The sequence below is a fragment of the Cuculus canorus genome, chromosome 19, assembly GCF_017976375.1.
Source record: "Cuculus canorus isolate bCucCan1 chromosome 19, bCucCan1.pri, whole genome shotgun sequence".
NCBI lineage: Eukaryota > Metazoa > Chordata > Aves > Cuculiformes > Cuculidae > Cuculus > Cuculus canorus.
The window spans coordinates 4,048,589-4,061,594 of NC_071419.1; the positions used below are offsets into that span (position 1 = coordinate 4,048,589).

The 13,006-nt window shown below is 44.5% G+C and overlaps 1 protein-coding gene across 1 annotated transcript in view; it reads left to right on the plus strand.

Annotated features, from left to right (window-relative positions):
* The window catches only part of BRD3 (bromodomain containing 3), a 36,860-nt gene extending 24,174 nt beyond the window's left edge, over nt 1-12,686 (plus strand). The window contains exons 6-12 of the mRNA XM_054083953.1: nt 153-524; nt 4,860-4,988; nt 5,399-5,590; nt 6,406-6,641; nt 7,161-7,453; nt 9,349-9,477; nt 10,081-12,686. Coding sequence (XP_053939928.1) covers nt 153-524; nt 4,860-4,988; nt 5,399-5,590; nt 6,406-6,641; nt 7,161-7,453; nt 9,349-9,477; nt 10,081-10,196 — 1,467 coding nt within the window. The 3' untranslated portion in view covers nt 10,197-12,686. The remainder of the gene's footprint in view (nt 1-152; nt 525-4,859; nt 4,989-5,398; nt 5,591-6,405; nt 6,642-7,160; nt 7,454-9,348; nt 9,478-10,080) is intronic.
* The last annotated feature ends 320 nt before the right edge of the window (nt 12,687-13,006 follow it).

The window sequence follows — 13,006 nt, forward strand, 5'->3', positions numbered from 1 at the left end:
GTCACAAGTCCCGTTTATCCCAGTGAAGTAATTGTATTCTCTGTCAGGGGACAGGCAGATCTCAAATTTAAAGATAAATTGTGATAGGTTTCTGCTAGTATAACATGAGAGCTGGGCAGGTACTCATGAGGTTTGTCCATCTGCCCTTACAGAAAAAGGGAGTGAAACGGAAAGCAGATACGACGACCCCCACCACCTCCGCGATCACTGCCAGCCGAAGCGAGTCACCCACGCCCCTCTCGGACCCCAAGCAGGCCAAAATCATCGCTCGACGGGAGAGCGGTGGACGGCCCATCAAACCACCAAAGAAAGACCTTGAAGACGGAGAGGTCCCCCAGCATGCAGGGAAGAAGGGCAAACTCTCTGAGCACCTCAAGTACTGTGACAGCATCCTCAAGGAGATGCTCTCAAAGAAGCATGCAGCCTATGCATGGCCCTTTTACAAGCCTGTTGATGCAGAGGCTTTGGAATTACATGACTATCATGATATTATCAAACACCCCATGGATCTCAGTACTGTTAAAGTACGTCCGCATTTACCACCTCTTTTGCAGGGTGTCACAGCCCTCTGGTTGCAGAGGACTGGTTCCTTCTGGGGGAGGGGGAAGGGATGAGGGTTGAAAACTGAACCTGTTCGGATATAATCTGGATATTTTTGTATTTTGTTTCCTTCCCTTTCCTTTTTTTTCCCCCCGTAACTTGGGACAACGTTTTTTTCTGCCCTGCAAGGCAGACTGTACAATGGCATCCTCTCCTTTTTGTGGATAGTCCAGTTGTTTAAGCGTGGTGGTGTGTTTCATAGGATTTGATTGATAGTATTCCACTTCCAGAAGTTGCTGCATGCCTGCTTGTTGGCATAATTTATAGTCCAGATAGGCTTATGCTGAGCAATTCCAACTGGCACATGATGATCACCTGGTACTCGGGGAGGGGAGGAAACACTGTGATGCTTGTGCGGTTCATGCTTGGCTCTTCAAGAGGTTAGCTTAGTATGGTCCAGTATTAAAGATTTTTCCAGACTGGGGAAACTTCACCAGATTGGAACGTTTCTCCGAATCCCTCCTAAATATCTCTGGAGCAAAGCTGTGCTTTTTTTCTAGTTCTCATCTTCTGCTTCTCAGCCTGCTGTTGGAATTGGTGTTGATGGAGGTGAGACTTTCTCCCATCTGCAGAAAGTTAAGGTATTTCTGTTGGCTTTCGGTAGCATGCCAGAAGTGGTTTGTTGCCATCTGAGCCAGCACCTGGGATTGTTTAAATACCTAAGTGACAAAAGGGCAGTTGCATTTGTGATTCCTTTCATGTTCCTTCACAAATCACTTAGGCACTCTGATCTGCTCCCTTCCAGGAGTCACCTCCTTCTCAGCTGAGTGGGTCTGACCTTGCTCCTCTGATGCCAGCGAGTGGGCTGAGAGCAGGAACAGGTTGCAGATGGGGCTTTTGATGTTCTTCTGTAAGTCAGATCAGAGGTGCAGTACTTAAGTGACATCAGGAACCTCATATACGATGTTCTATTTACTGTGCATGCAGTTACATATCCCATGCTTATCATGGGCTACGTGTCAAAATCTGTTCTAAGAGTCTATAAACTGGCCAGCAGCTTTGAAGGTATTTCAAAGTATGTCTGGTTTGCAGAAATGACTGAAATGGGAAGAAGCATCTCTTGCTGAGTGCGACTGTTCTTCTTGTTATCACATTAGAATGGTGAAGTATTGTTGTTGCCTTTTCTCTGCTAGTCTTGTGAACATAAGTCTTTAGATGATCGCATCCTAGATTAAGTCATTGTTACTGTACTGACAGTAGTGGGACTGCTGGTAAAGCTTGTGTAAGGACCTTGTGGTTGTTACGGACCTATTGTCAGCCGAGTCACGCTCGTTTGACTGCCTAGGGATGCTGTGGGTCTCTCCAGAGATACCTGCAGCCTGGTAGATCAAGTCCTGATTGAATGCAGTAAGATTAGAGATGGAGGGAATTAAATCCTTGACTCTCTCAAAGCTGGTGTTTCCAGATGTGGTTAGGTGGCTTCTTATCGCAAGGGATTCTGTACTGTGTTCTGCAAATTCTAGGGGGAAAACCTGTCATCTCTTGGTTTGGTGACTTCTTCCCACTTGGATCTCTTCAGATCCTAACTTAATTCTTTTAAAGAATGTACACCTCTGACTGCACTTTTTCTGCAAATGCAGCTGATGGTGTCCCTCGATACCTTACTAGGGTAGGACAGAAATCTAGAGATAAGTTAGTGGCAGACCCCGTGGAGTCTTTTGTATATAAAGACTCTGAATTTGTCTTTACACGTGGTAGTATTTTTCTTAATAAACTTGTTTGAAGTGCTGTCTGGTATTGTCTCTTTATGGAGTGTTTTATTATCGTTGCTCTTGGCCTGTAGATCACAGTGTGACTTCTCTGAGAAGCATTCCTGCAGCTGTGGTAGATTCTCTGGTATCTGGTTGCTTGTCACTTTGATTCTCTGGTTATATGAGGTTTGATTTTCTTCAGAGAATATCCTTCATGTCTGGGAGAAGTTTTTTTCAGGCTGTGCACCCAGCAGAGTTGTGTTTCTGAAAGATTCAGAAATCGTTTTCTCTGTGTGCGTGGTGGAGGAGGCAGGTTGGCGGTTGTGACTGTGCCAGGGACAGGTGAGAGGTGAAGGGGCTATATTTGAGCTTATTACAGCCTGAGCAGAGGAGGGCTGTGCTAGAGCTAGGACTGAGAGTGGGAAGAGCCAAAGGGACAGGAGCTGCTCATCTCCACCTCAGTTCTCTGATCACAGAAGAGGGAAGAGCAGAACTGCTGGAGGAGAGAGAGGGAAGCATGGGGAGAGAAGGAGGCAGGGGCATGGGTTATGCTTTAAAAACTAAGAGTCGGTAGCGCTAGTTCCCCGTAGCAGATGAAACACTCGCTCTGAAGCTGTAGCATCCCTGTGCTTCCACTGCCCTGTCCCACTTGTGGTGCATTCATGTCCCCCTCTCTGGTACTGCGGAGCTTTGGTATGGGGAGTCAGGGGGCTCTGCCCGTCTGGTGTTCGAGGTGGGAGGAACCTGGAGCGCCTCTTCTCTCACTTTGCCCTCTGGCTGCTGGGTCACAGGAGCAGTGCTGTAGATGTCTATGCGCTTGTTTTACTCAGTGGTGAACAAGCAAGTCCATGCTATGCAAGAGGATTTGCAAAGCCTCAGACACTGGAGCATATTTCATAAGCAATAATCAGCCATTGAGTGTGCCAAACAAATGTAAGAGCATCAAAAAGGCCTTCCATGCAGCAAGACATACTTGAAAATAAATGGGCCCTTTTGTTTGAGCATGTGTTTTGCTTTGGAATTGTCCTAAGATGCTTTTCAAACAAGACCAGCTCTCCTTCAAACAGGAGAAGCACAAACCTGTTGTCCCTTCTCTTTTTGTGCTATGGCTCAGGGGCTTTTCTCCTGGTTTATTCACCAAGAGAATGAGGTTTCATGACAAAGGCTTGACAGATGTCTGGCTGCAGCACAGCGAGGAGTAAGGCTGCGGCAATGTCACCACCCTGCATGCATGTCCCCCTGGAGCTGCCTCCCTGGAGGTGAAATTCTGCCCTATTGAGAACCAAACCAGTTTGAGGAGTCGTGGCAGTGTTCCAAGATAGATTAAAGGTCTAGCTGTGAAATATCTAGAGCTTCCACTGATCAAAGAGGGATTTTGCTTGTGTTCAGGCTTCTGTTGTGGGTTACAGACCCCAAGCAGCCCTGCTTTCTGCTCAGATGGAGATGTCTTCCCGGACCACTTTTGCAGCCTGTCTGCCAGTCGGTCCCTTCCCTTCACAGGGGGATACAGGTGTGTGGGACATGGAAAAGGGAAGTCTGCAAGCTCTTGGCAAATAGAGAATTTCTTTAAACCCCGGTCTTTTAAATGTAAATGAAATCTAGTGTTAGCTGCTTTTTCCTTTTGGTAGGAGTAACTGGAGCTAAGATTTTTATATGTAGTAGTAATATATGCATTAAACCTATTCAGTGTTTTCTTCCAGTACTTAAAGGGAGCCTGCGTGAAAGCTGGAGAGAGTCTTTGTCAGGGAGTGCAGGGATACAACGAGGGGAATGGGTTTAAGCTGAAAGAGGGGAGATTGAGATGAGATCTTGGGGAGAAAGAGATCTTAGGGAGAAACATTTTGCTGTGAGGGTGAGGAGGCCCTGACCTGGATTGCCCAGAGCAGTGGTGGCTGCCCCGTCCCCGGAGATGTTCAAGGCCAGGTTGGATGGGGCTTGGAGCAACCGAGTCCGGTGGGAGGTGTCCCTGCTCATGGCAGGGTGTTGGAACTGGATGAGCTTTAAAGTTCCTTCCAAACCAAACGAAAATTCATGCCCTGTGTTACTAGGAAGTCAGAGTTAGATGGTCACTACCTTTTCTGCCTTTTCAGATTTACAGGTCAAGTATACCCAAGCAGCACATAGAAATACACGCTTAAGGTACTCCTGCAATTGTAACTTGGTTGTTGGTTGGATCTTGCCCTTCTCATCCATGATACTTGTTTACATTAGTTCATGATCCAGCAAACCCTTCTTCTAAAGAACTCTTATTTTCTAATCAAATGTGGACTCTGATGAATTTATATAGTACTACTTTGAAAAAGAAAAGAACGCAAATTTAGAATCTTCAAGTGTTTAAATTGGTATGGAGCAATATAAACTTCTTATATTGTCTAGTGTTTGCTTGCTTGTTTTAAAAAGCAGAAACTCATGAGTGTTATTTAGGAACCAATAAGCCAGGTGAGACTAATAGACCAATGTGGGTTTTAAGGCTGTTCTGAGCTGTTTCCCAAGGTGAACGTGTCCTCCATACAGTTGCTACAGATGCCTTTTGCTTATGGCTTTTTCTCACCTTTGGCTTGTTTGCAGAAAAAAATGGACAGTCGGGAATACCAGGATGCACAAGGTTTTGCAGCTGATATTCGGTTAATGTTCTCTAATTGTTACAAGTACAATCCTCCAGACCACGAAGTGGTAGCGATGGCCAGGAAGCTCCAGGTAAAGCTGTTAGCAAATGCGTCTTCCAGAGCGTGTTTAGTTCAGCTACAAGGTGTTGATTCAGAGATCCAAGCACCCATCTGCTCTTGGCACCAACAATGGAGAGTCGGGGATTCCTCCAGTCCTTGGAAAGAGCCGTGTTCTCTGCTGCAGAATTGTTGTGCTCTTCACATGGCGTGGCCCAGTGCCACATTCTGCTCCTAATATGTTATAATCATTGCTGTATAAAGTAATGGGAGAATTTTCTTGAGCTTGTAGACTACGTATGCCCACTTGTACATTATTATTTCCTTGTACAGCACCCTGTGTAGTGCAGTAAGACCCTGACCCATGGTGGGGTGTCTGATGTGTTTAAAAGGCAAAAAGGCTGAGGCGCCTTTTCTCACCACTTTTTTCCCCTCTTTTTCTAGGACGTCTTTGAGATGAGGTTTGCAAAGATGCCTGATGAGCCTGCAGAGGCCCCACCGCCGCCTCCACCAACAGCACCGGTGGTGAGCAAAAGCACAGAAAGCAGTCACAGCAGTGAGGAGAGCTCTTCCGACTCGGATAGCTCAGACTCGGAAGAAGAGCGAGCGACTCGGCTGGCAGAGCTCCAGGAGCAGGTATTGCAATGGCCCAGCTGTGTGTCCGTGCAGTAGAATAGGCATAGCAGGAGGAAGGGTTTAATTTTGTTCTTAAAAGTCCTGTCTAGACTGGGATGCAGCAAAGCAGTCTCCCCTTCTGCCAGCTAAAGGGGAAGAACACTCAGCTGGGAAATAACAGCATGTTTGATGTGCAGTGCTGATGCTCTCTGCTTCCTTCTGGAATCCCAAAGTGTGGATGAAGGTGCACACAATCCTGAGGATCTGGGAAGAGCAGAGACCTATTTTATATAAGAGCTCTATTTATATAAGAGCATAACGAAATCTGTCGTGTGCTTCCTGTGAGGATGTTGTCCCTCTGCACTCCATCAGTAGAAGGGAGCGATTTTAGCTGTTGTGACTGTGAATGCTTAAGCTGTCGCCTTTCTTATTGTGTAAGATACGTAATGTCAGATGCTAGAGTGCTTACCTGTGCTACTGTAATACAACAAAGCATTAATAAGATAGCTTATCTGGTGTCTCAAAGCAAGCTAGTACGAGAGCTGAGAAGTGAACTTGGGATTCCAGAGGCCAATTTGTCAGCACTCTAGATGGAGCTATTAAGCTTAATTTTTATTTGCCCCTATAAAACAAGAATGATGTTCTCATTTGAGTCAGCTTCTGTATACTTGCATTACAGTTTTTAAAGAGTTTTTAGTCAAGCAAAGTCTCCTGAGTTCAATCATTAGACTCATCACTGACTTTAGCATATATTTAACACTTTGGGATGTAAAGAAAAAGTATGTGGTGGCATCAGTTGTCTTGCCTTGATTAATTTTTCACACTGTTCTCTCCAGCTAAAGGCTGTCCATGAGCAGCTGGCTGCATTGTCACAAGCGCCAGTGAACAAACCAAAGAAAAAAAAAGAGAAGAAGGAAAAAGAGAAGAAAAAGAAAGATAAAGAGAAGGAAAAAGAAAAGCACAAAGTGAAATCTGAGGAGGAGAAGAAACCCAAGGCGGCTCAACCACCAAAACAAACCCAACAGAAGAAAGCCCCAGCTAAGAAAGCAAACAGCACAACCACAGCTAACAGGTAAGAGCCTGCCTTCTCCCAGCTGCCGGGAGCTTCCAGCACTGCTCTCCTGTCCCTCCCATCCCTGTTGAATTCCTGGTGAAACTCAGTTTTCAGAGCAGTTAATTCACTGTTGAATAGCATCCCCATTCCCAGACAACTCCAGGGAGTCTTTAAGTTAGGACTGGCAGTGAAACTATCGTATTTGCACTGTCCAGCTCTCGGAGAATCCCTGCCAGATTGCTCTCCGATAAGATTTTGCTTTTTGCCTTTTGTGCAGCCAAGGAAGAACATGACATTTTAGCGTTACCCCCCTGTTGCTACATGGACTTGCTGTCATGCCTCACAGGGCTAAAATATAATGGGAGCACAACAGCTGATCTCAGATTTCTGAACTTTTTCAGAAGTTGTGGTGCTGTTCAGGCCATCTGACTTGAGGCTCAAAGCCAAGAGCATCGAAATGTTTGTTACAAAGGGGATAGAAAAAAAGAGTCCATTGCTCATAAACATGAATGTTTCCATGCTTGCCACCCCCACCAGGCAGCCGAAGAAAGGAGGCAAACAGACATCTGCAAGCTACGATTCAGATGAGGAGGAGGAGGGCCTACCCATGACCTACGATGAGAAACGACAACTCAGCTTGGACATCAACCGCCTGCCTGGGGAGAAGCTAGGCAGGGTGGTGCATATCATCCAGTCGCGGGAACCTTCCCTCAGAGACTCCAATCCTGATGAGATAGAAATAGATTTTGAAACATTGAAGCCCACAACTTTACGAGAACTGGAGAGATACGTGAAATCTTGTTTACAGAAAAAACAAAGGAAACCATTTTGTAAGTTACCTTCTGGGGCATGCGTTCCCCCACCAGCCCTTGGGCTCAGCTTTGGAGCCGGGGCATGTGTGTTGGGATTCTCTTATCCACCTGTTGGGTATGTGATGATAGGGATTTTTACAGGATTTTTTTCTCCTAAGAAAATGTACAGAAACGTTCTACTTTTTCTGCTCTTTCTTTCCAAGACATCATGGCGTGGAGACCTCGAGGACTATTGTGTTCCTTGACAAGACCTGTGTGGTACCTCTATTACTAATCTAGAATCTCTGAGGCACTATAAAGGTTTCAGTCTCATTGTGTTAGGTGTTAATGTGCACACATCTGGAAGGATCAGTTTCTTATCCTGAATAGTTTAGCATCTAATTAGAAAGGTGACAAAATGCACGGTTGGGATCCAAAACACCAAGGTAATAAGTAACTTGCACAAAGTCACCTGGGCAACCTGTGGATTCTGGGTGTAAGTGTCAGAGTTAAACATTCACCCCAGAACTGCTCTTCCTAGATGCCTGATCACCCATGTTACCCTCAGTCTGTCAGATCAGATAATTAATGTTAATGCGCTGCTGAGTTTACAGTGCAGTATGGGGCAGACTTTTCACTGTGCCTCATCCCCAGAGAGTGAATTGTTGTGGCCCCTTGGGAGCTTAGCTTCCACTCAATAGCAGTGGGATCGCTTACCTGAAGTGATCCTGGCTCCGTCCTTCTGCTTCTCAGTTAAGAGAGTGTTGTGCTGTTAAGAGTAGAACAAAATAGCTACTTACAACTCTCGTGGAGGACCTGCATTTCCTCACCACAGGACTTTGAAGTAGGCCTAAGCAAAGCTCAGACTATGAGCTTCTTTTTACCTTTTAATACACTGCTTTGATTTTTGTTGCCCTGAGTTCTTCATTGTTGGAATGGCTCAGTAGAAGACTTTCCAGAGTAGTTAGGAACAAGAAGCAATTTTGGTTTTGGAACCAAAGGGTAGAGTAACACAGATGACCGCCAGTGTCTGCGTGTCTGCTCCCCTGAGGCTGGTACACCCGAGCTGGCAGGCTGGCGTGCCTGGCCTCAGCTGGACTCTCCTGCTGTCTGTTGTCTTGCAGTGCTTAGTTTTCAGGGGTACATCCTCTTAGGATCCCCGCTTTCCAGATTTATTTTATTTTTTTATTTTTAAATCATCGCTTTAAAACAGCGCAAAGAAATGTAGGTTGTTTCCTTGCTGGATCATCTAAAATACCTCTGGCCCTTGTCTTGTGCTTCTGATACTGGCCAACAACAGTGTTCATTATTCCTTCTTCGGAGGGATATTTCTTCTGCTCACGAGTATGAGTTCAGCTGGCACTTCTCTCCATTTTCATCCTAATCGATGCAGGTCCATTCTTGTTGTCTGCCAGGCTTTGCCTCAGTTGTTTTTTTAATCTATTATTGTTGTTTTAGGGGTTTTTTTTAATATTTAAAGCAACAGAAACCACAGTAGATTCTTGTGTGAGGTATCTTAAGTTATGATGGCAGGTGCTTGCTTATGACAACCTTTAATGGGACACTTTATTTTACAGGGCAGAAAACCCATGTAACAATTCTGTAATTACAAATGTGTAACTATTGACCATAAAACTGGCTGGTAAGTAACCTGTAACTACAAGGTTATTACGTGGATATTTCTATCTCCTAAAATGCTTTCCAGAAGGTCTCCCTTAAAAAATGGCATGTTACAGGATGATGGTGATTGGATGATCTGGACAACTTCGTGTTGTCCTTTATCTGGGATGCGTAGTTGCTGTGTGGCCACTTCTTCTTAGCGACATTGCTGCAGAGTGGTTGCACAGATTTATGTGCCCTGTAAAATAGTGGTGTCCGCTTTTCTTTTACCTGCAACCCTACAGTTTCAGAAATTGTACGTTCCTCCTCCACAGCTGCAAGTGGGAAAAAACAAGCAGCAAAGTCAAAAGAAGAGTTAGCTCAGGAAAAGAAGAAAGAACTAGAAAAACGGTTACAGGACGTCAGTGGGCAGCTAAACAACAACAAGAAACCTGCAAAGAAAGGTAATGGCTTTGGTTTTGATGCGCTAACAATGCCCAAAAAGTGTATGTAGATGGACTTCCTCTCTCGGGCAAAACTCCTGCCTTGGGTTCATCTCTATGGCAGTAACTCCAGTTGGTCCATAGTGTCAGGACGCTGTTGGGCACTGAGCTGCTGTGGGGGGGCTACTTTCATCCCTGCCTAAGTGGAAGCCCTCCTGGATGGTAAGTGAGGTGTCTTGGAGTCATCCTTCAGAGGGAGGAGGATCTTCTCTCCTAGCCTGTGCCATACAGACTGATAGCACAGAGAATGTAGTGGATGGCTTTTATACATTTGGGATTAGAAAAAGCCAAGCTCCCACGTAGTGCTGTAGTGTGAAAAATGGTACAAAAGGTTCTTGCAGCGCAAAATAACTTCACGCAAGTCAGGCAGGGGTTTCTTGGATTCAGGGGTTGCACTGAAGCGTGCAGGGCTGTGAACACAGCTCCCCAGCTGCTCTGTGCATCTTGCCGTGAGCACCATAGGGCCATGGAGGATGCCTGCCCCACGGAGGACGAAGGCTGTGGGCAGACCTTCTCTAGTTTAATTCCTTACAAGTAACCACATCGCTGCCTTCTTCCCTGCAGAGAAATCCGGCTCAGCTCCCTCTGGAGGCCCTTCCCGACTCAGCAGCAGCAGCTCCTCAGAGTCTGGGAGCAGCAGCTCCAGCGGCTCCAGCTCAGACAGCAGCGATTCAGAATGAATTATGGACACTTACACACAAACCACAAAATGGACATGACCCTCACGATGCTCTGCAGTGTTCCTTTCTCTCCTTAATATACTGCTCTTGTTTCACGGTGGTCAGATTTTTTTTTTCCCCTCTCTTTCTCTGACTTTTTTATTATTTTTTTTAATTCAGTGTTATGAAAGGTATCTTCCATTGTTTTTGAGGGGGCGCTCTTTTAATAATAGGTCAAAGATCTTTGCGTGTGCGTGTGTGTGTGACTAGACTTTATGACAAATAGTTCCCTTTGCATAAAGTCTCTAAAATACATTTTAACTGAAGAAGGTTGGTTGAAAATGTGGAAGAACTTTGAACTCTTAGCAGGAGATAAATAGAAAGTTCTGCAAGGTTTGTAGTACATTGCTCCCTTGCCCCTTCCCTCTCTCCAGAATGTTCTCTTTTAATAAGCCTGCCTGGCTCACACAAGGTAAAAAAGTCTTTTTTTTAAAAGAAATCTCTGTAAAATGGTACTGTACCTGAAAGATGTTAGCTTTTGAACTAGTTGGTGTCTTTGTTTTTAGCACTAGGATTCTTAATCTCGAAGTCTATGGTGTGATGAAAATGTCAGATGCTATCATCTTTTACATAAAAACAAACAAACAAAAAAAAACCACCAAAAAAAATTCTCATGTACTGTGGATTGCTAACATGCTTTTTTGTTTGAATCTTGGTAGAGGCATAGGCACCTGTTCCGGAAGGTATTTAAGCATGAATTTAACTTTAAGCACGTGAGCAAGAGAAGTGGTTTCATTTCTTATTTTCACTCAAAATTTTCATTTTCTGTGGGGAATACGTTGGGAAGAAAGGAGTACAGGTTTCTTGGCAATGTTATTTTTAACATCTAATAGATAATTTCCCATAATATGGGTCTCTATGAAAGTTTTGATTTAATTGAAACCAGGTTTTGGCTGTAAGTTCTCAGCTGGACCCCAGAGCGATCCCTGCAGGGTGACCAAGGCAAGTCACGTGCCTGCTATTAGACACATGCTTAAGTACTTTCTCCATGACGAGCACCTCAGTCTGGGCTTAAAATAAAGGAGCACTTGAGCTCCAGCTGAGGCTGAGCTGGCAGAGGAATCGGAGAGGGATGTTGTGTGTGTTTGGGTTTGGTTTCTTTCCTCTCTTTATCAGATCAGTAGTGATCTCCTAGGAAGGGAACGCTACTTCTGTGTCATGCGGGGTGCAGGTTTCCAAAGGCCAAAACGCTTACCTCGATAAAAAGGAAAAAAAAAAAAAAAAGAGGAGAGGGAGGAAAAAAAAGAAAAAGAGACAATTTTTTTAACACTTGCAATTTTTTGAGTCCAGCTGGTTTTGACCTGCACTGCTGCAATACCCTGTTTTCACTGTCCCTAATTCCATGTATATATAAGTACTTTATTTATTAAACAGCATTGGTCATTTAAAACTTACTAAAAAAAAAAAAAGAACAAAAGCAAAGCTGCCTTTTGCAGATTTTTAATGTGGTTTGAACCAGATTTTAAAAAACAACAACAAAAAATAGCAAATAAATATCTGATACTTTATTTAAATACAATGGACATTATACCTGCAGGTGCTACAGTCCAGTTTCTTGTGTGTCCGGTGCTCTGTCAAGTTTGGTGTGTTCAGTTTTGGTTTTATTTTCTCTCTTTTTTTACCTTTTTGCCCCAGCGCCCTTTTTTCCTGTTTTGTACAGATCTTGGAGACATTCAGTTAGATAGAGTTTCTTCATGCAGCACACGTTATTATTTTCTCTGTAGTATTTCCCCTCTCTTTTTTTTTTTGGTAGAGCAGTGCTTTATTCTTTTATAATCTGATTTTAGGAAAACACCAGTTCTATAATTATATAAAATTTGTAATCCGAGGGGCAGAAATTTATTGTAAATTCTTAACTTTTTATTGTAAAGAAAAAATATACAGAGTTTAACAGAAAGTTATGCCTTTCCCTCTCCCAGCACCAGCCCCTAAGGCTGCCTCTCTGCTGTGGGGCAGCCCTAAAATTCACCCTGCTGTGGTCTCTAATAATAGTTTTCCAGAGGCCCCACGGTGCACATTGCACCGACTTTTATTTTTCACGTAGATGAGTGGCCCTGGAAGGCTCCTCAACCCCAGCACATGATTTCCATTGCACGCTCAGCCTCCAAGAGCTGGGAGAGGAGATGGCGTGCTGGGATGGGTGATGTCCCTGTGCTGGAAAGCCGGGGAAGCACAGGGCCAGCCTGTTATTAGCACTCCATGCTTTGCACTTGTAACTGCATCCACACTCAGCTCTCCATCACTCACTGCCCATCAGCTGAGGTTTTATAGCTAGACCCTTTCCCATCTGTCTTTAAAGACCTGCGTTTCAAAGACCAGCATTTTGGAGGGTTTGCGTGTGCGTCTCGTACCACTGACACGCGTCTGTCCATGTCTGATCTGTGCAGTGGCAGTGATGCGCTCGCCACAGTGCGTAGAACAAAATTCCCGTGGTTTCGGGAAGGGCTGAGCGTGCTGCCGTGTTGCTCTGAGGCACTGAGTCCCTCTTGTAAGTTGCTGGGCATCTTTGGCTCATTCTGCAATAATCCAGGGTGCTTGGCCTCTTGGCAGGAGGCTCTCGCGGCTTTGCAGGTAGTTTCTCATAGTATTGGAAAGCGGATGAACTAAGGTATTCAGATTCTTACTGAAATGAATGATTTTTCTTTTCCATTAACAATGGAGTTGGTTTTAGTTTCTGTATTTTTGTTTTTAAATTCTGCCTTTAAAAGAATCTTCCTGTAGACATATCCTTAGTAATATATTTTCAGAATTTACTATGAGGAAATGTAATA